This window comes from Eulemur rufifrons, chromosome 9 (assembly GCF_041146395.1).
Source record: "Eulemur rufifrons isolate Redbay chromosome 9, OSU_ERuf_1, whole genome shotgun sequence".
Classification (NCBI taxonomy): domain Eukaryota; kingdom Metazoa; phylum Chordata; class Mammalia; order Primates; family Lemuridae; genus Eulemur; species Eulemur rufifrons.
In genome coordinates, this window is record NC_090991.1 from 24822378 (window position 1) to 24843247 (window position 20870).

A 20870-nucleotide genomic window follows, 5' to 3' on the forward strand; every position below is an offset into this window, starting at 1 on the left:
CATTTGAGTTGTTTCCACTTTTTTGGGCTCTTTGGAATCCTGTTGGTGAGGATTTGTGTACTGGTTTCTGTGTGAACATATGTTTTCAATTCTCTTGGGTATCTAGGAATGAAATTGTTGGTTCATATGATAACTCTTTGTTTAACTTTTTGAAGCACTTTCTGAGTGGCTGCACCATTTACATTTCCCCCATAGAAGTATCAGTATGAGGGTTTCAACTTTTAAACATCCTCAACAATTGTTATTGTCTTTTTTTATTTGAACCATTCTTTTGCATATGAAGTGGGTATCTCATTGTTTTGATTTTCATTTCCTAATCACTAATGATGTTGACCATTTATTGGCCATTTGTGTATCTTCTTTTGGGAAATATTTTATTCCAATTCTTTGCTTATTTTAATTTAATTTAATATATTTCATTTTATTTTATTTTACCGTGCAACAAAACCTTTATTAACATTTTGAACAGTTTCAGCTATTACTGAAACGAGTCATTTCTAAACTTAAATTGGGGCAAATGGCTATGGTGCAGAGTAATGCCATCCTTGGGCACTGTGGATGCAAGACTGAAGAATTAATAGCCACTCCTTTGTCTTTGTGTTGCTAAGTTGTAAGTTATTTATATATTCTAGATACTAGACCTTCATCAGATATATTATTTGCAAATATTTTCTCCCATTTTGTGGTTTGTCTTTTTCTTTTCTTTTCTTTTCTTTTTGGAGACAGAGTCTTGCTCTGTTGCCCGGGATAGAGTGCCGTGGCATCGGCCTAAGCTCACAGGAACTTTAAACTCCTGGGGTTGAGCAATCCTTCTGCCTCAGGCTCCCAAGTAGCTGGGACTACAGGCATGTGCCACCATGCCTGGCTAATTTTTTCTATATATTTTTAGTTGTCCAGCTAATTTCTTTCTGTTTTTGGTAGAGACAGGATCTCACTCTTGCCCAGGCTGGTCTCGAACTCCTGACCTCGAGCTATCCTTCCACCTGGGCCTCCCAGAGTACTAGGATTACAGGTGTGAGCCACCACTTCTGGCCTTACTTTCTTGATAGTATTCTTTGATACGCAAAGGTTTTTAATGTTGAAGAAATATAACTTACCTACTTTGTCTTTTGTTGCTTATATAAGTGGTCTCAATTAAAAAGTCCAAGTGAGAGGCTAATGTAGTAACCTAGTAGAGAGATGATAGTGTTTAGTCTACATTGGTAGCAGTGAAAGCTGAGACATTTGTACAGAGTTGGAATTTACTCTTATGATGATAATGACAATAATAGCATACATCTTTGTATAGTGCTTAGTAAGTGCTAGGCACTGTTCTGAGTGCTCTTTGTGATAATTCATTAAACCTAACAATCTGATTAAGATTTGCATTATTTTTCCTATTTTGCAAATGAAGAACCTCAAGGCACAGGATTATTAACTAACTTTCCCATGGCCATATAGCTAGTAAATAATAGATGTTTACTATGATATACTACCTCTAGGTAAAGCCAATGATAATATGTAAGGCCTTATATTTATAGTAGTATTTCTGTGTGTTTTCACAGTATTTTATAATAAAGTTTATAGACTATTTCACATTTCAAATTGGTATTTTTAATCTAATCTGATGTAAAATTGTGTGTGTGCATATTTATTTATGTGATATATATAAATGGATAGATGTACTGTATGTCCATTTAAGTATAAAGAGATGCCTGGAAGGATGTGTTCCAAGATTATGAGAAATACTTGTCTCTGGGTTGTGGGATTTATGTGTATGTGATTTTTTTAAAAAACTGAAGTAGTTTTTGTAATCATATGCTACTATTATATTGTATATAATGTACATATAGTTACATTCACTTTACATACAAAACAAAACAAAGTGTCTGCTTGCTATTGAATTTTTAAAAGTACCTTAATCTCATTGGTCTCATGTTCTTAACTCATGTCTTCTATGGATTCTTCTTATGTGAAGGTTTTCTGTATAGTTTTTCCTCTGTACTGTGGAGATTCTTCTAAGCTATAGCAATACTGCTTGCTGACCTAAGAGTATCTTACCCTGTTTTTGACTTTGACATTAGATTTCCAAGGCTTTTTCTATATTTAGGTGTTTGACACTCTGACAAGTGTACATTGACCATTATCATGATGGCATGACATGAGTCAGCAAACTATGGTCCATGGGCCAAATTTGGCCCTTTGGCTGCTTTTGTAATATGTACCACCAGCTAAGAATGGTTTTTATCGATTAGTATTGTAATCTAATAACACTATCTTGAACCTCAACTAAGCAGAATATTATCTCTGTAGAAAAGAATGCCATTATTCTCATTAGTAAACCTCTGTAACAAAAATATTATACTGAATTATTATTATATATTGAATTTTATCAATAAAATTTTTGTTGAAATTTATTTTCTCTCTTATTATTGTAAGTACCTACATAATATCCTTGATTTTGCTTTATTGCCTGCAAGGCCTAAAATTTGCTGTCTGGTCATTTACGAGAAAAGTTTGCTGAGCCCAGTTTTAAAAGAAACTTGCACTTGTCTCATGTCTACGATCACTCCCTACTTCAGTTTATAAGCATTTTGAAATGTGGCCCACCAGGAGCCTATACAGTATATCTATTGCTATTCAGCTCTGTTTAGTTCCTGAGTTCAAAATATTGAATAGTGAGTGTTTTTAAAAAAATAATTATCTAAATATGTTTATTTTCCAAATTTGAGAGCAGGAGTTTGGGTGATGAGTGGTACCTATACTTGTTTAATTTCTATTATCATAAATGCCTAATCTGTGCATGGTAAATATTATTTGCCATGATATTTAATGCTGTAGAACTAAGTCAGTTATATAACTCCCATCTAGCTCTCCTTAATTATGATGAGAAAATGTTAACTAGAAATAACATTCTATAATTGAAGTCCAAAAATCATGTGAATGGTGTTATCACTTTGCCATTTTTATATTACTAGTTTACCATTTGTATATATATTTTTTGTTTTTAATAATGTATGAAAAACTGTCCAGCTAGTTCAATAATACCAACAGTTATATCATTTTACATTTCATGAGTAGGCAACTTGTTATCCTCTGTAGTGTTATTTAACGGATTAAACTTTGTCTAATTCTCTTGACAGGTAATATCTGTAGCAATCCTTCTCTGCTCATTTATGTATGCTGATGTGTCTTCAAGGTCATAGAGCATAATCACTTCTCTAATAGCAGTTTTCTAAGTAAGCATTAGGTGGAATTCTGTCTTCTTCTCTTGAAACTGATTGTTAACACCACCTCATATCACAAGTATTCTTAAAATGAAAGAAGGAAGCTCTTTTTTATTGACAGTACAGGAAGTTGTCTTGATTGTAAGTGTTTTGGAAAAAAGTTTTAGATAACATAGTTCAGTTCCACTGTGGATGGAACATAAATTACTCAATGATAAGCCTAAAGATATTTTTCTTTATATATTTGATTCTGGCACATGAAAATGCATTTGATATTATGATACTAAATTCTTCTGGTACTATATTTCTCTTTGTTGCTTCTGCTATTTACAGCATCAGTGTATCATCTGAATATGTCACAGTAATGGAGATTGATAGGCATGTGGTTGAATTTTGGATTTGTTCATGTATTGATGTTTGTCCAGCAGTAGTCTAGCAATGACTATCTTGTCTTGATACGTAAAACTAACATTTCTTTTTTGTTTAAAAGGTTTCAGGCTCCTTTAGAAACTTGTATTTTGATGGCTACATGTAGCTTTTGTTTGTGATGTATTTCTGAAATATTTAGGCTTATTTGAAGATATAATGGCAAGTGCTTCTCTGCTTGAGGAATTTTACTTAATTTGTGTTATTATAATAAAAGCTAATATGCCTCATGTATGTGTACATGTACATATATTTTTTCATGTTAAATCCCACTCAAAAATATTCTTATTTTACTATGCTTTTATGTTACCTGAATTTTTTTAAAGCACTGTTTGATAATTGTTGTATGTGGTGAAAAATTAATTTATTCAATGTAGAAAACCTTTCTTAAATATTTGTGACCTGCCTTCCTTTTAGAAGCTATGCTTAAAAAATGTTTAGAACAATATCAAATTATATTTGGCTTTAAAAAGCTTTTTGAAGAAAGTAAATTGAGGTATTTTTGCTCAGGTTCTCACCATTAGACTGATATCAAGAAAAAAGTAGTAAATTCAATTTGCTAATTCAAAAATGCTAGAAATTCTTTATTCCGTATAAGATAAGTGTCATACAAATTAATGACTAACTTTCTTTAGGTCAGGTCTGTGACCCACCACTTGTTTTTGAAAATAAAGTTTTTGAACATAGCTACACTCATTCATTTACATATTTTCTATGGCTGCTTTGACAGTACAAGGGTAGAGTTGAGTAGTTGCAACAGACAATAGAACCTATACATCCTGCAAAGCCATATGGTCCCTTATGGAAAACTTTGCCAACTACTACATATATAGGAGTTGTCATTGTTTATTGGTTGGGTGGGAGTGGGGGCATCAAGTGTTTTAAGACCTTCTTTCCTCCGTATCCCACCTCTCTTCTGGGTTCTATATTCCCTGACCATTGAAGTAACTTTTTACCTAATGGGGTTTTGATCCACATTCATTGTGAAAATCATCTGTAGAATAAATTTTTTTGTTTCTAACCAGCTCTTAAGTACATTTGGTAATGAGGTAGCCATTTCTATTCATATTTGGTGATATGTGATACTTTTAGATAAATCCAAATAGTTTCAGCCATTTCTTGTCTTTCCTTATGTCATTTCTAGGTACAAGACATCTGCTTCAGCCATGACTGTCGCTGGGTTGTGGTCAGTACTCTCCGGGGTACTTCCCACGTTTTCCCCATCAACCCTTATGGTGGCCAGCCTTGTGTTCGTACACATATGTCACCACGAGTAGTGAATCGCATGAGCCGTTTCCAGAAAAGTGCGGGACTGGAAGAGATCGAACAAGAACTGACATCTAAGCAAGGAGGTCGCTGTAGCCCTGTTCCAGGTCTATCAAGCAGCCCTTCTGGCTCACCTTTGCACGGTAAAACCAATTTTCTCTCTCTCCACTGCTCCTTTCAATCCCCTTCCCCTTTGTTCCTAATATTGCAGACCTGGGATAGTAAAAATTTTTATAATCTGTACATGTAAAGATAAGATCTTAGGCTCATATGAGATATTGTTATTTATTAAATCATTTAATAATTTGGAGCCAGTATAGTATTGGTGGTCTTTACTATGCTATTTTAACTCCCTAAGTTTTTCAATATATAAGGGATTTTTGATACTGTATTTATAGAATATGAAGTTTGAGACTGTATTTATAACTTCAGAGAACTGAACCTCCTTTCTACATATCTCTTCTAGAACATTGTCTTTAATGGGCCAGTACTATAGTTTATTAAGAAATATTTATTCATGGAAAGGAATATTCATGAGTCGTGTAGTTTAGATAGAGCAGCATTTGCATTTCATTTTAAAATACATCTCTGTGGGATTTCTATCAGTATGTTACAGGGAAAGCAAAGGTGTATCTCAATAGTTTATCTTAGAGCAATACCCATCAATCCCAATCACCATCCCAATTAACAAATGGAGCATTATCAGAATCCCCCTTTTGTTCACCTTCTCCATAACATTAAACCACGATTCTGACTTTTATGGTAATCACTTTGTTACTTTTTAAAAATAGTTGTACTCCTAAGGAAGTATCTTTAAACACTGTTGTTTCTATTTTATATAAATAGAATTATAGAGTATGTATATTTCAGAGTATTTGGCTGCTTTAACATTTGTGAGATTTATTCATGTTGTTACAGGTAGGTTTAGTTCATTTATTTACATTGCTCTGACTTAGTCCTTTGTACTTCTATTTATTTATCCTTTCTTCTACTGGTGATGTACATTTCTGTGGTTTTTGGTTTGGGATTAATATGTATTTTAATTTTTGAGGGGAAATTCTGGATTATAATGTATGTGAATCTTAATCTTGATGGATAACACCAGAGTGGTTGTACCATTTCATTCCCACAAGAATGACAGAAAATGTTGACATTAGGTTACTCCTTTTTGTTGACATTAGATGACTCTTTTTTGTTGACATTTGATTACTCTTTTTTCTGGAGCATTGTAGATTCCCCTTGATGGATGACCATTTTAGGTTTTCCAGATTGGAGAATTTTACATATAGAGATTATGATAACCACAGAAGGTAATCTTTAGTTTTTTAATTGATCTGAAGTTCACATAACATAAAATTAACCATTTAAACGTGGCATTTAGTAGGTTCACTATGTTGTGCAACCACTGTCTCCATCTAGTTCCAAAACATTTTCCTCACTCAAAAAGTAAATCACATATTCTTTAAGCAGGTGTTCCCCTATCTTGTTTCCCCCATCCCCTAGTAACCACCGCTGTGTTTTTTATCTCTGAGGATTTATCTGTTCTATTTATTTTATATAAATACCGTGATATTATATGTAACCTTTTGTTTCTGGCTTCTTTCACTTAATATAATGTTTTTGAGTTTCACCTATATTGTAGTATTATATGTCAGTACTTCATTCCTTTTTATGGCTGAATTCCATTGTATAACACAATTCATCCATTTATGTACATTTGAGTTGTTTCTACGTTTTGGTTCTTGTGAATAGTGCTGTTATGAAAATGTGTATAGGTATTTATTTGAATACTTACTTGTAATTATTTTGGGTATGTACCTATCCTTATTTGTTTTAGCTTCTATACTGACCATATTATACATTCTTTTGTAATATCTGACCAATTCCAGATATATATGTTCTGCAGGAAGCTTTAAGGTAGACTAACAAAATATATAGGTAAATGGTATCCTGGGGAGAACTTCTGTAACTCAAAAAAGTAGGAACTCTATTTTTTCCCGAGATCATACTTTATGCTTTGGCTCTATTATTTTTCTTTATCATCTTATATTTTTAAAGGGGATCTATTATTTTTTATAAGAATAGTTATTCGTGTCTAAACTAGTGACCAACGATATTTAAGGTTGAAAGTTTTTAGTATTAGTCCTAGATGAAAAGAGTCACTTAAAAAATGTCTAGGTTTTTTAAAAAAGAGTTTAGAAAGCTCTGAGATATTGATATTTTCAGCCATTTGCAAGACATTTCAGACCTAATTAGTTGTATTTTTTGGTGTCAAGATTTTTTTTCTATATTTAGGTATGTGGTATAGGTTGTTTGAGAACTTATCTTTTTGTATTGAATATTTTTCTTAACATAAATTTCACCAAAATCTTTTTGCAGAGAGATTCAGTTTGCACATGGGACAGCTATGTCAATAAAAGGAACCACGGATGTATTAGTAGATAAAGTAAAAAGATTTTGTAATCCCTACATTTGTACATTTTTCACAGGATATTCTTTTGAGCTTCTTTGTCCTTCCTAGTCTTCCTTCTTTATTAAGCAAATCACATAACAGGTTCTGCACTCGGCTTTGGAATCATGTATAGAAAAAGTTAAGGTTGTCCTTGTCGTCATGCATCTTCTACTCCAAGAGAAAAGACAGATATTAAATGAACACGGATAAATATCTTGCAGTATATTTTTGTTGAAAGTTACAAAATACCAATCAATGAAGGATTTTGTCATTTGTAAAAGAACAATAATACTAGATTTCTGAGTCAAAATATACTGTTTTCTCTCAGCTTTATTGCTTTCATAATTTTGCAGAACCCCCAGAGAGGAGAATCAACACTGTTTGACGATACTGCTCTTCTTAAGATTCAGGAATTTCAGGAGGCATTTTCCTCCTGATAACACATATTAAAATTTTATTCTCAGAATTTCACCCTATTACTCTGTGTAGTTTTTCTCATTTTTGAAGCATAGACATTAGAGTGATGGTTATTTTTCTTCATGTTCTTTTTGTACCTTACATGTCATAACAAAATGGGCATTGTTGTTGGTTAGTTCTAAAAATGATGTATTTACATTTTGTGTGGGTAAACAGTCTGATGCTGGTCATAAACAATGCAAACCGTTGGACAGGGAGGGATTCATCTTGAAAATGAATCATGTTTTGGTGGTATTACCGTTGTTTGTCTGTGCTCTTTTTAGCAAACTAAAGGAAACTGTTAAATAACAGTTGATATAGGGGTATTTCCTTTTTACTCTTTGGAGCCAATCCAGTTTAGTTTAGGATTATATTATCTACTTGCCATTTTTTAAAACTTTCCAAAGGATGTTTATTAATTTGAAATATATTCTTTATAAATATCTCTTTCATTTCCTATCTTGTTGCCTGAACATCCACTTAGTCTAGATGAAGAGTTATTATGATCCATGAACAAGATAGGAAACATTACATCTTTATATTCACTATCCTCAAACCAAAACTATTGAATGTAGAAAACACATGACAATAAGAGTAGCAGTGCTTGTGATGCTGTTACCGATAGAAATGCATATGTTTTGAAATCACATTATATATGAAACATTTATCTTGAAGAATCTTAAAATCTTGAATAGACTTCAAAATATTCTTTTTGTTCATCACCGCTTTGAAATTATATATGACTATATGATACTTGTTTTAATATGAATTATTACATTTATTATATTTTTAATATATTGATAACTGTATTTAAATATAATTTATTTCCTTTGTAATTACATGTATTTTATTCCATGCCTTTATAAGTATTGTTCTGAGAAAGAGTCCACAGGCTTCCCCAGACTGTCCAAATAATCTGTGATGCAAAAATGATTAAGAGTCCCTGATCATTGTTTCTTCTTCTGTTTCATTAACCTAACCTTTTTTTACTATCACACTGTCCTTTGTTAACCATAAATATTATCTGCCAATTTTCTGCTTAAAATCTTTGTGTTTAACCATACTTCTAGAATGTTAGTGGATGTCCCATCTTACTTCTAGCTTCTTATCCTACCACACCTAGATTTCTGTACCCTTTCTGGAATACGCCACAATTTTTGGCAACTTTCCTATTTGCATACTTTTCTCTACTTGACAATAGTGTTACCCCTTTGAATGCCTACTATACTAGCTAAATTTTCACTTCTTAAGCCTTCTTTCGATGTATCATCTGTGTCAACGTTGGTATTGATATCCTATGCATATTTTTATCGTAATATAATACGGGAATTGTACACATGTCTGTGTCTTCTGTTAGACTGACCTCCATGAAGACAAAGTCTTTCTTGTTTGTATTTGTATCTTGGCACTTTGCATAGTAGTTGGTAAAATGTAGATTATAAGGCTTTAAACCAGAGTTTTGTTTTTTTGTTAATTTAAGACAGGGTCTCCCTCTGTTACACAGGCTAGAGTGCAGTGGTTTGATGGTAACTCACTGCAACATGAAACCCCTTTGCTCAGGTAATCTTCCTGCCTCCGCCTCTTAAGTAGCTGGCACTACAGGCAGGTACCACCATGCCTGGCTAATTCTTTCTTTTTAATTTTATTTTTTGTAGAGACAAGGTCTCATTATTTTGCCCAGGCTGGCCTTGAACTCCTGGCCTCAAGGGATTCTCCTGCCTCAGCCTCCCAAAGTGCTGAGATTACAGGTGTGAGCCATTGTGTCTGGCCAAACCAGAGTTTTAAATCACCTTTAGAAGTTGTTCTAAGAAAAACCATTTAGATTTAAATCATTACTTACCAGAATGAAGAACTTTTTATTCATGGTAACATCTTTTTTAAAAACTTTAACGTCTGGTAAACACATTCATTTGATCAACAACTATTAATCATTGCTCTGAGCTCTAGGAATAAAACAGTGAAAAGGAGAGAAAGATGTCCCTATTCTTATGGAACTATGGAGAAAAAATATAGGGAAAGAAGGATAATAGGGAATGCCTAGAGAAGATTGCAATTTGAACTTAGTGTGCTTCCTTTAGGCCTTACTGAGATGACGACATTTGAGCAAAGACTTAATGGAAGTAAGGGAAAAAGCCAGTGTAAAATCCTGAGGTGGGATGTGCCTGAAAGTTTCAAGGAATGACAAGGAGGCCAGTGCCTTGCACAGTATGCCTCAGCCGCACTGGTAGAGCCATCAGGATTTCTGGTACATTTTATATCAAGTATGAAAGAAGAGATGAATCAGGGTGACTAGTAAGGTTTTTGCCCTGAACAGCTGGAAGGATGAATTACTGTTAACTGAAATGAAGAACTGTGTGAATAAAGCAGGTTTTGGGGTGGAGATAGGATCAGAAGTTTTGGACATGTTAAGTGTAAGATGTCTCTTTGACCTCCTAGTGATGTTAAATAGTTGGTTATATGAATGTGAAGTTCAGTGGAAAACATTCATATATATGGGGATAAATATTTGGAAGGCATCCATGATAGTTGAAACCAAAGTGAAATGAGATCATCCAGTGAGTGAATGAGTATAAAAAAGAGATGCTGTATGACTGAGCCCTGGAGCCCTCCAACATTGAGTAGCCAGTGACGTAAGAAAGAAAACTATACACGAGAAGTCCTAGAGGCCAAGTGAAGCAATTTTTAAAGAGAAAAGGGAATAATTAATGTGTTTAATTCTATTTTTAGATCGATGAAGATAAGAACTCAGAAAAAAGAACGTCATTAAATTTAGTAACGTAGAAGATGTGTGACTTTGATATAGTCACTTTCCATGGAATGGTAGGGGCCTGGTCCAAGTTGATTTTAGTAAAAATGAGAAGAGAGAACAGTGTTGACAAGTCTTTCAAGGAGTATTGATGTAAGGGGAACAGGAGAATGAGGAAAAGTTAGAGGGGAAAGAGGAGATTGCTTCTCTTTTCTCAGAGAAATGAGTAGTGTGGATGGATACAGGGATTGGAGCTTTAAGTAGAAAGGCAAATGTGGGAAATAGTCCTCTAGGAGACTAGGCCTTTCTTTCACCAGTTACTAAATTTTTGTTGAATAAACAATTCATCTCTTTCACTATTATTTATGCCCCAAGTATATTTAATTACATGCCTTTGCTTTCCAGCTTCAACACCATGTTCCTACAGCTGAATTACTTTCTCCTTATTTCCCAGGTAGACATTAAACCCCATCTTTCAAGCCTAGCTTATGATGTGCTTTCTCTCTCTAAAAAAGTGTTGAACTTCATGTACTTACTCCTTCTATATACCCTTTATGTCTACTGATTACTTCTCACTTTCTACCCATTATTTTTGATGATTTGTATTACTAAGTTGCAGCTTGCTTGGTGAGGCAATTTGGAGGACCTGGAGTCAGACTCCTTCGGAGTAGAATCTATCTTCTATGACTTCTAACTCTGTAATCTTAGACACATTATTTATTCCATCTGTCCCTCAGTTTTCTGTCTGTGAAATGGGGATCATAATATTACCAACTTTATAGATTAGGGATGATCAAATCTCTTTAACACTGTTAGGCACATAACAAATATTCAATAGAAGATTACCATAGCTACCGTCATTAGTATTACTGATACTGCTGTTAATGTGGGAGTATATAGGATTTATTCATTTTTCATATTTTTGGTGCAGTGCTTCTTATCCAGAAAACACAGTACATTAATAATTCACTGAATACCCAGTAAGTGATATATAATAATTGTGAAGTTATTCTATGCAGGCTTTTTAAAATTTCAGAATATTAAGAGGGTTCAAATGTTTTTGTTACATGGATACCTTTTATGATGAATGCTTAAGTCAGGGCTATTAGTGTATGTACAGGCTTTTATAGCATTATTGGGCTCAGTATTGGTAAGTTGACTTGTGACACTGTTTCTGAAATGAGGGGAGTCACCAATACAAAACCGAAAGTGATGGTATTAGTATTTCATCATTTTAATGTGCTTTTGCTCATTTTAATTCTATGTATCAGGAAATATAGTTTGATAAATTAACATACCTATTTTTGAGCCTTTGCTATTTCTTTATTTTGCAAATTAGTCTTCTGTTTTAGGTTCAAGAATATAGAGTTCACCATGTTACAGGACTTGTAAGGAATTAGTTTTGTTCCTGCTATTTCTTTTTTTTTTTTTTTTTTTTTGAGACAGAGTCTCGCTCTGTTGCCCGGGCTAGAGTGAGTGCCGTGGCGTCAGTCTAGCTCACAGCAACCTCAAACTCCTGGGCTTAAGCGATCCTACTGCCTCAGCCTCCCGAGTAGCTGGGACTACAGGCATGCGCCACCATGCCCGGCTAATTTTTTTTTTTTGTATATATATTTTAGTTGTCCATATAATTTCTTTCTATTTTTAGTAGAGACGGGGTCTCGCTCTTGCTCAGGCTGGTCTCGAACTCCTGACCTCGAGCGATCCACCCGCCTCGGCCTCCCAGAGTGCTAGGATTACAGGCGTGAGCCACCGCGCCCGGCCTTGTTCCTGCTATTTCCATTGAGTTAACAGAGGGATCTTGGATTCACATTTGCAGTTCTCCAGAGTTCCTGGAAGTGTCTCCTTTCCCATTAACTCATTCATCCTTAGAAGAGGAGTCATCTTTGAGTCACAGCTTTTGGCATCTGAATTCCAGATTCTGCTTTTTCCAAATGCAAGTAGCTGGTGAAACTCTGAGCCCTTTGGAAGAGGCCTCTGATTTCTTGAACTTGGACCCTTTATGTTTCAGTAAAATGCTTTTCAAAAACTGGTGGTATCACTTTTCTTTTTAGCATCTGTGTGAGGCATTCATTTTACCACTCAGAGACTCTGTTTATAGCCTTCATTTGATGGTTTATTGTAATTTTTTACTTTTGTTGATCAGTAGTTTTCTTGATACAGACCACATCACAGTTGTAAATACAAAGCAATCACACATTTCAGTCTTACATAGTTTCACCTACTTAAGCGAATCAATAATAATGTGATGTTTCTTGACATCTCTTTCCACTTCACTGTTTACTTGTGGATTGGAGTTTGCATGTGTATGTTTTAATTTTTGCCAGGAAAAATCAATCCTGTGCACTGTAGCTCTGCTTTAAATTTTATGCCTCATAGGACATAGAGTATATAAAGGGTATATACATGTTAAATTGAGAAAAATCATCCAATGGAATATCTTAGTTTAGTACCTGGGTTTTTGCTGATTTAATGTACTTTATTATTTTAGTTCAGATGTGGTTTTGTTTCTAATTTGTTGTTTTCAAATCTAAAGTTTTCCTAGTAAATTTGTTTTTCTCTAAATTCTTATTATCCTTTAAAAATGTTGCTATAATGTGCTAATGTTGACATTTACTGCTTTCTCAGAGCAGATGAGTTTGTTAGGGAAAGTGGATAGAAAAGAGTGACCCCCTAATACCATCCTGAAAACAAGATGTTTTCATTTAAGAATCATTAATGAAAGAAGGTATCTATTAAATGAAGATAGTATAGTAGTTGTTTTTCAATAGATTTTATTTTTAGAACAGTTTTAGGTTCCTAGAAAAATTGAGAGGAAGGTATAGCTAGCATAGTTTTTGAGGCAAATGTCTGTGGGGTATCTTAAGAAACCCAGATATTATATTTCCTCTGAATTATACTTTGAAATTTAGTGTTATAAAAACTAGCTTAAACATTTTTTTTAAATGTAATTAAACTCTATTCAGATTTTTTTGTGTATTTTGTTTTGGATATGCCACATTTTTTCTTCATAAGTTTGCCTTTAAATAAATGCCAGATAAGGTAATTAGCCCTTGAAACTAACCAAGAATTTCTTCTTATTTTTTTTTTTTTTACTGTTCATGAAATATTTTTACTTTTCTATGTATTTTTTACATTGGCAAATCATAAACGCTAGGTTTCAAAGTAATTTTATTTTTAAATGGTTAATGAGATACGCCTCTAGAGGGCAATATTTTCTCAACTTTTCTATAATTTTAATCAAGGCAACCCTGGCATGAACCTGGGATACTATGGATGTTAATGTCTTATCAGTTCTTACAATAACCTCTTTTCCTTTTTGTTATGTTTTCTATGATTTATTCCTCAAGGTTGTCTTAGAGAATTGGACTTTGGAAATATATTACCATTAATTAATATCCTTTTTGAATACTACATCCAGATATACACTTCTTATGAATGAATTCTAGTAGTTGAATAGACTCAAATTTTTTAGTTATATCATTTGAATAAGTCAGATCAGTATGTTCAAAAAATTTCTTCTTTGATTCTCTGTGTATTTCTATTCAAGAACTTGTTGTTTGTGTACTTTCTGACACCAGAGTAAACTCCAGTATTGAGGCATTATTAGAGCTAATCTCTTCTTCTCTTTTTATTAATGGCATTTGGACATTTTTTGTTTACCTTTTTAATTTTTATTTTTTATCAAAGAAGTATGTGATCATAAATACCATAATTTTATAATGAGAAAAGATACGTTGCCCCATCCTCCCCACTCTCAGATGTCATTCCCTCAAGGCCTCTTCTTTCAACTCTTCAGTTTCTTCTGTTCTCTTTTTGCCCTTTTCTGGAAATCCTGTTAGTTGAATAATGTATCTCCTATGTTGAGTCTCTAACTTTCTTGTCCATTTTTTCTCTCTTCTTCTTTTTTTTTTTAATCTTACGAGAATATCCCGAACTTTGTCTTCTAGTCTTCTTGCATGCTTATTTCTGCAACATGTTTTTAATATGCTTTTCTTTGAATGTTTCTTTTATCACACACATCCTTTTGTTATTTTATACATGTAATATGTATCTCTTTGAGTGTTAAAATTTTTGAAGCTTTTTTTCTCCTTATATTATCTCTATTTTTTCTGAGTTCCTTTTTAAATTTTTTTGTTTTCATCTTTATCTTTCATGTTAGTGCAGCAGTTTTCAAACCTGACTGTACATTATACTTAGCTGGATAGTTTTGAGAAATACTGATGCCTAGGCCCCATCAGATTGATTAAACCAAAATACTGACCTCAGTGTCTGGGAATCCAGATGTTGATTATTGGCTGATCATTTTCTAATTTTTTTATTAATGTATTTTCCTTATTTCATTTTTATTCATCAAATCAATATTAAAGGACTGATAGGAAGCTTTTTGAAGGTGGCAGGGGCATATCAGCTTATAGGTCCCAATGGGCCATCAGGTAGGAATGGCCATTTTATTAAGGCCTCCAATAGTCACTATTCATAGGTCTTTTCTTTTTTTTTTTTTTTTTTTTTGTTGAGACAGAGTCTCACTTTGTTGCCCAGGCTAGAGTGAGTGCCGTGGCGTCAGCTTAGCTCACAGCAACCTCAAACTCCTGGGCTCAAGCGATCCTACTGCCTCAGCCTCCCGAGTAGCTGGGACTACAGGCATGCGCCACTATGCCCGGCTAATTTTTTCTATATAGATTTTTTTAGGTGTCCATATAATGTCTTTCTATTTTTAGTAGAGACGGGGTCTCGCTCAGGCTGGTCTCGAACTCCTGACCTTGAGCAATCCACCCGCCTCGGCCTCCCAGAGTGCTAGGATTACAGGCGTGAGCCACCGCGCCCGGCCTATTCATAGGTCTTTTCACTTACACTTACCAGTTTTCCCATAAAGGAATCCTTCTATCCTCTCTTCAGGTTGGGGTTAGGGTAATGAAGACTTTAAGACAGTAACCTTAGAGGTTAGTTTTTAGGGAGTTGAAGGAGTTACATTTTTAGTCTAGAATTATAAAAAGAGGATTTGGAGAATCTATTAGCAGGTAACTATTCCCTTTTCCAGTGAAGAGAGCAGTTAAGTAAGAGATTCTGATCTGGTTCCATTGAAATAGAAATATTTCTATGGAAATCGGGAGATGAAATTTTTAGTTGCTAAAGTGAATACATATAAAAATGACCTTTCTAGATGAAGAAGTGTTAAATGGATGGAATAATTAATTTCTGAAAAAGGACTGAATGTTCATTTGTTTACATACTTATCAAAAGGAAGACCTGAAATATTTTTTCAAAATTTGGTTTTGACAAAAATTGGAGAGGGAGAAAAGAGTGGGTAGGCTTCTTAGGATGGGGAATAACCACTGTCTGAATGATTGACCCAAATGGACAGATTTAGAAATTATCAGATTTAAGAGTAGCAGACATGAACAGTGCCGAGGTTAAAATCTGAGCAGAAACTAGAAATCTGCTAGTTGATAGCTGTAAACTACAGAAGGGTGAGGAGTTTGGGGTCAGGACTGTGCCAGGGTTATGCACACTGAGAAAGAGAAATTACAATGGTTCTTACCGTAATAGGGTAAATGGTATTTTGAATTTGGAGGAGGATGAGAAAAGGAAAAGGATTTAAGGTTCAGTGAAAGAGGTATTAACATTGGATTATGTGTTTTTGCAGGTGAGAATATTGAAGGTAGAATGAGGCACAGGAGGGAAATTACTATTTCAGAATAGACCAAGTGGAATTAACGTGGGCATTGTTGTTGGCAGATTCAGAAGAGATGGGGCATTCCATTTTCAGTGTTAAGAACCATCCCTACTAGGGAATGCTTAATTAATGTTCAATAATATTTCATTCTAGTCTAGTTTTGGAGTGGATTGAAATGTGTCCACATTTGATAATAGATGAGGGAAAATATCACATGACAGTACTGACTAATCAATGTAGTTTTCTGGCAGTGATCCAGCTGATTAAGAAAAACTGTTTCTGCTACAGCAGAGAATTACAGGGAAAGAAGAGTAATTATTTTCAGGTGCAGTGTGCCCAGGATGGTCATGGTATCACTCTTTGTGGTTCTTGTAAGGATTTTCTATAAAAGGAGTTTTTATGTATGTGGGTAAATTCATAGATAAGCTTTTGGAAAATTAAATTTAGAAGACAAAAACTTGAACTATTTATCAATATTGATATGGTGTGCTAAGTTTGATTTTTTTCTTTCTTTTTTTGATAAACAGTTCTCTTTTAACAAGTTGTTGATAATTTAGGCCGCTAAATTGAGTATTGGTTTCCTGTTTTCTTCTTGAATATAATATGTAAGCATGTTTTGATAGAAAGATATTTCAATGTTTTAAAGCTGGAAATAAAATATATGTGAATATAATAGGTTTTATCTTCCCTGTTGTCAAAAATGCTGATTTGGCCCTTTTGCACTGTACTCCCATCTCTGTATGGTTGTTAAAATCTGTTGCTCTTTCCCATCTGAAGGAAATGCATCTTTGACACTTCTCATGACCTGAGTCATGATGCTGAAATAGAGCCAGAAAATATCCTTAACAGTCATGGGTAAAAAGAAGGAAGTCTTCCGTGGGGGGTAGGAGAGTGTGAGAGGGAGGGATAATAGGGGATTGGTGGGGAGAAAAGTCTTTGCGATTTCAGTTTACATCAGTTTGATTGTTAGGAAAGTTGCTTACATTTTATTGCTATACTTGTTATTCCGGAAAATACTTTGATTTTAATATTGAATTGTTCCTTAAGCATACAATGTTTAATGTGTAAATATACAAAGACAAAAGTATAAAAAGACGAGTTCTGCAAATGTTAAATGTTTTTGAGCTCTCTAGGTCTAAGAAAACACTTTAAATGTTGCAATTAATTCAATATTTCATCTTGTTACAGAGTGTTTATTTTTATCTCCCAGCCAATTCCCAGTACTTATACATCTATTTCACCAGTTTAAGTGATAAATTTTTTTTATAAGCAGTTGTTTTGTAAGATAAAGTTATATTTGTTGAATCAGATAGCATTCCATATTTTTTCCTTGAACAGTAGAATACTTCTGTTTGCTCTGTTGATATGATACAAAGTTCATCATAAAATAAGGATGGGAGAGTTGAGTACAGAGTATTTTTAAGAAATAATTCAATGAAGAGTTATACTTTGCGGAGATCATTTCACCTCAAATTTGATCTAAGGGGTGCTAGGTTATGAGGTTTCAATTGTGAGGATTTTTCAGTAGGTTAAAACTCCTCCTCACTTCTGAGCACTTAGCTCCACTAATCTATTTGAGCTTGATTCAGAAGAGTGGGAAATTTTGAGGGTGCTTTAATATGATAGAATTAGGAGGAGTTTGAATCTTAAGGTAAAAGATCAAGATCTTTTTCTCTTTTTTATATGTATGAAGAATTTACCTTGTTCCTTTTACTGTTAAATTAAGTCTATTTACTGTTTTGTTTGATTTTTCATTGTTGAAAAAGTATCAAACTGCAATCCTAAAATTTAAATAGAATTAAAAATTGCAAAGACTTCTTAAATATTAAGAGCGCTAGTTCTTAATAAATTTCCTTTATTCCAGAATCTCGGAGTGCTCTAAGCCTAATAAACGAAAGTAATGAATTTCTCATTTTTAGGGAGGGCATTTTGTTTATTCAGTTTATAACTGTATTAGCTGTGTGATTGAGACTTAATTGTGTGAAACTTTTCAGACAGTTTTTTTTATATTTCAGTAGAATTCTTCATTGCTACTTCTATTCTTTTTCCCCTTTGTATTCTTGCATTTTGTTAACATTATTTCTAATTCTTAATCTCATCTCATCGTCTAGGCTTATTTTTGCCTCCTTGTTTTAGGCCTGCTTTAGTACATCGTTGGAGTAGTGTAGACTATACTTGCTCTACTTATTATTTTAGCAACAGTGATTTTTAACTTTTATATATTAAAATTTCTAAATTTATTGAGTTTATTTTAGCTTCATGAAAGGAAAAATACTCAAATTTATGTGTTATAGTAGCCAGGGCATTAACATAATAATGTACAGGTTAGAATGTATTCAGAATAAAAAGGAAAACTACCTAGCAAATTATTTATATATAAATATGTATACTTTCAATTCTCCTTAATGTGTGGTTTTAATTCTACTGACATTTAATAAGCACTTATGCAAAGCTCCATGCAGGCTACTTTGTATGTACTGGGGAGAAATAATGACAATATCATTAACAATCTCAATCCATATTTTTTAAAAAAAGATGGGATTCTTGTTATCAAGTTCATTTTGTGGGAGGTTTTTTTTTAATCTTCCTTCCTTCCCTCCGTTTCCCAAAGTAACTATAGTAATGTCTACATTGACAAGAACTTTTACTTGGAAAAAGCAACAAGTATTTTTGCTTGAAATGCATAAAAATTTGGGGTATTTTTACTTCACCATCTATTGCCTCCAAAAAAAAGTTATAGGCAAAACCAAATCAATGCCCAGTCAGAATTGTTCTTTAATTATGTCTTTTATTTTCTGTCTTTAATTATGTCACCTAAACTATTTGCTGTGTTAACAGTCTTCTGAAATGTGTGTGTGTGTGTGTGTGTGTGTGTGTGTGCGCGCGCGCGCGCGCGCACATGAAATTCATTTTCTTTTAGTTGTGTATTCTACTCTCCTTGGCTCCTGTGAACAAGCATTGCTTCCGCCTAGTTTAGTATGTGGGTCAGAAGGCACTGTTTCTCACCAGGGCGCTGCTGTTTCCTTTTCCTACTTGAGTAGATTACAGATTATACTGGAACATGCCTGAGAAAAGGTCAAAAAGAAGGGTGAAAGTCCTGGAACTGCAGCTGGGAAGCTTGACATTCTCATCTAGGAAAGGGGAGAAGAGAGAAGGGGAGGGGGAGGAGTGGCAGGAGAGGAAGGAAAAGAGAGTGAGTGGGAGAGAAGGCGGGGAGGGGGAGAGAAAGAGGGACCTGTTGAGACTCTACAGCCGTTCCAGTGTCCTGGCCTTCAAGTACTTGGCCAGGGCCTGGGTGGTGACACCACCCTTAGGGTTGGTGGTGTAGTTGCAGGGCAGGCAGGCTTGGCCTGCACAGGGCTTCGCTGACTTGCTGGCCACCAGTGGGGACAGCTTTTCGCTGCCATCAGCGTTGTCGCACAACGGATGTCTACCATACAGACAGGTCTTGGTAGCGCTGAGCACGTCCTGCCAGGGGTAGAGACAAAAAGAGAAAAACTCTCATCCCAACCCAAAACAACCCACCTGCAGGATTTCCCGTTTGCACAGCATACTTTTTATTAAATAATTATTGAAAGTTTGGTTGAAAAAGCTTTAATGTTAAATTAGATGCCAAGTGAAAGCTAAGCAGTGTTTTTAACTTTTCAAAGCCCAGATTTCCAGTGACTTTCAAAATAAGCTACCATTGTACTCTTTCACAGAGTCAAAAAGTTGAAGCTTTTTGAATACAGAATTAACTTAGTTAATTAAACTCCTTTGGATTTTTGTTTTGTTTTGTTTTGTTTTGTTTTTTGAGACAGGGTCTCTCTCTTTTGCCAGACCTTGAATGCAATGGCATGATCATAGCTCACTGCAACCTCAAACTCCTAGGCTCACTGGATCCCCTGCTGCCTCAGCCTCCCTGGGACTACAGGCGTGAGCTACCATGCTAGGCTCTTTTCAATTTTTATCCCTGTCACTCTCACAGCAGAGTATTAAAAGCAAAGCAAAACTTTGGGCATCTGTGGAAAACAGAAATGTACAAAAGAAGCCCCATAGAACTTCACATACAGTTTTTACTTTGGAAAGATATGAGGTAGGGAATAGAACGTCTATATGACATCTTAAAGGAGGGAAAGTGTTGGAAGAAGGACAAAGATAATGGAAATATTTGGGAATAGGGTTGTTTATGTTGAATTGTCTTCTGAGGAGTGTCATTGAGTCACATTGACATTGAGCTTTTGTGTGCCTCATTAACCCAATTTCAAAATGCAAGAGTTCAAATAAACCGAGGAGGAGGAGGCTTATATCCTAGAATAAGAGAGGATCTTGTGGATAAGTGCGTGGAGAGGTGATGAGAGCAGAATATGATACAACTGTAGGAGTCTAGTATACTGAGTTATAGTTGGCTTCTATTACATACTGGTTTCTATTGCAAACAGTGGAATGCCTAAAGTGAATAAGGTCTGTGTGCATGATAGGAATGAAAAAGTGAGATGACATGCAGACCTCCTAGTAACACTGCTTTCTCATAGGACACAATTTACACTGCCTAGTGAGTGTCCTTTTGCTCTTTTTGCAGATAAATCTTTGCCATTTCTATACCTATTCATGCCATATCTCTAATGATAACAAAAGGACAGTGGTACTTTATCCTCCAAA

General features: G+C 34.5%; 1 protein-coding gene across 9 annotated transcripts in view; it reads left to right on the top strand.

The window, feature by feature from the left end:
* The window catches only part of BCAS3 (BCAS3 microtubule associated cell migration factor), a 555013-nt gene that overhangs the window by 202238 nt on the left and 331905 nt on the right, over positions 1 to 20870 (top strand). For all 9 annotated transcript variants that reach the window (XM_069481069.1, XM_069481074.1, XM_069481076.1 and 6 more), the window contains exon 15: positions 4777 to 5041. In XM_069481069.1, the coding sequence (XP_069337170.1) occupies positions 4777 to 5041 (265 nt within the window). The remainder of the gene's footprint in view (positions 1 to 4776; positions 5042 to 20870) is intronic.